At 39.8% G+C, this 1,551-nt stretch overlaps 1 protein-coding gene across 1 annotated transcript in view; it reads left to right on the top strand.

The window, feature by feature from the left end:
• LOC104759882 (LAG1 longevity assurance homolog 2-like) overlaps nucleotides 425–1,551 on the top strand; it is a 14,193-nt gene continuing 13,066 nt past the window's right edge. Inside the window, exons 1-3 of the mRNA XM_019239014.1 lie at nucleotides 425–502; nucleotides 593–695; nucleotides 854–1,073. Of these exons, the coding sequence (XP_019094559.1) occupies nucleotides 425–502; nucleotides 593–695; nucleotides 854–1,073 (401 nt within the window). The remainder of the gene's footprint in view (nucleotides 503–592; nucleotides 696–853; nucleotides 1,074–1,551) is intronic.

The following is a 1,551-nucleotide window of genomic DNA, read 5'->3' as shown; positions in this document are numbered from 1 at the left end:
CTTCACACCAATAGAGGCCCAGTTCTTGGTTCAGACCAAATAAGCCCATATGAAGCAAACATTTACAACAAACTCCACCTTTTGCTTCATTTGGTCCAACTCACAAAATCCCCTTTGTGTTGATTCTTTCCTGAAAAGAAAAACAAAGCTTGTCTTCTCCTGTAGAACCTGCAACTCCCAATGATCCTTATCTTTTGTCCACCTTAGGAATTTTTAACTTCATCTTCAGAAACTTAAAGAGATTCGCGACTCTCCCTCAAGCTTTCTTCTTCTGATGATTGTAATCCCACTTGCAGACGAACTCCGACCACTGAACCCGACAACTGAAGAAACCCTTACAACCTTGTTTCTTGATAATCAATACAGAACACAACCAANTTGTGTCGCCGGAACATGGTTGAATCTGTATATTCAAGCGATGATAATGACGTCCGAAAACCTTAAAGCCTCGCATTTCCAAACCGCTGTCTACTTTGCCTTTGGATTCTTCTTTTCGANTTACGTTCGAACTTTCTGAAATTTCAGTTTGCAAAGCAATACAGCTTCATCTTGTTCTTGACAGCTTCTCTGAATAGCTTATGATACTCTTCAGCTGTCCCAACATGTTCTTGTCACTCCTTACACGAATCATCTTCTTCAACCTTGTTTCTCCTGGTCTNATCTTTGTAGTATGTTTTATATCGCTTTTCTTGAAGGTTCTGTGTCACAAAGCTGAGAAAGAACATTGCTTAAGCGTTGCATGTGTGTTATTGTACATTGTTATCAATGTTAAGCAACTATGATCTATCTATTACATTTGCAAGAACCGTTGTGATGATACTGATTAATGTGTTTCGTTGTTTGTTGTTTTGAGTCTTGCAGAGGATAGCTTTTTGGCTATTGAGCACAGGTTCGTCTCCACTAAAATTAAACGATGCTACTACTCGTGCGAAAATCGTCAAATGCAAAGAGTCCTTGTGGAAACTGTTGTACTATGCTGGTTGTGAATTATTTGTTCTCGGATTCGTTTATCCAGAGCCGTGGTTTGGAGATATTAAACTCTACTTCCACGGATGGCCTAATCAAGAGCTCAAGTGAGTTAATCAATTCAAATTTTGGTTTCTTGATTATCATGTACGGATGGCCTTTGTGTTCTCGATTTAGAAATATGTACTGGAGCCATTGGGCTTATTACATCAATTTCATGTTGCCTGTTCTTAATAGGATTTGTTGAGAATCGCAGACCCCGATTCACCTCTGTAGTGAACCGCAGACCGCGACTCTGCCCCTACTCCTCTTCTACTTCACAGATCAGTTTGCATAACATAAACATAACACAGAGATTTAACGAGTTCCCCTCATGCAGAGGGTACATCTCGTGTGGGAACCTTCTCCCACAAACATCCACTATCAATCAACCAAGGTTTACAATAGTGTTTCATATACAAGCTTAGAGAACTTACAACTACAAATAACCTGAAGAAGAAAACACATAATAGATCTAGGTTTTCTTCTTTTCCTCTCTCTGTCTCTGTTCAGCTCTCCCCTCCATGTATAACCCTGAAACACCTC

This window comes from Camelina sativa, chromosome 17 (assembly GCF_000633955.1).
Source record: "Camelina sativa cultivar DH55 chromosome 17, Cs, whole genome shotgun sequence".
NCBI lineage: Eukaryota > Viridiplantae > Streptophyta > Magnoliopsida > Brassicales > Brassicaceae > Camelina > Camelina sativa.
The sequence above is the reverse complement of the archived record's forward strand: the minus strand, read 5'-3'. Positions and strand labels throughout refer to the sequence as shown.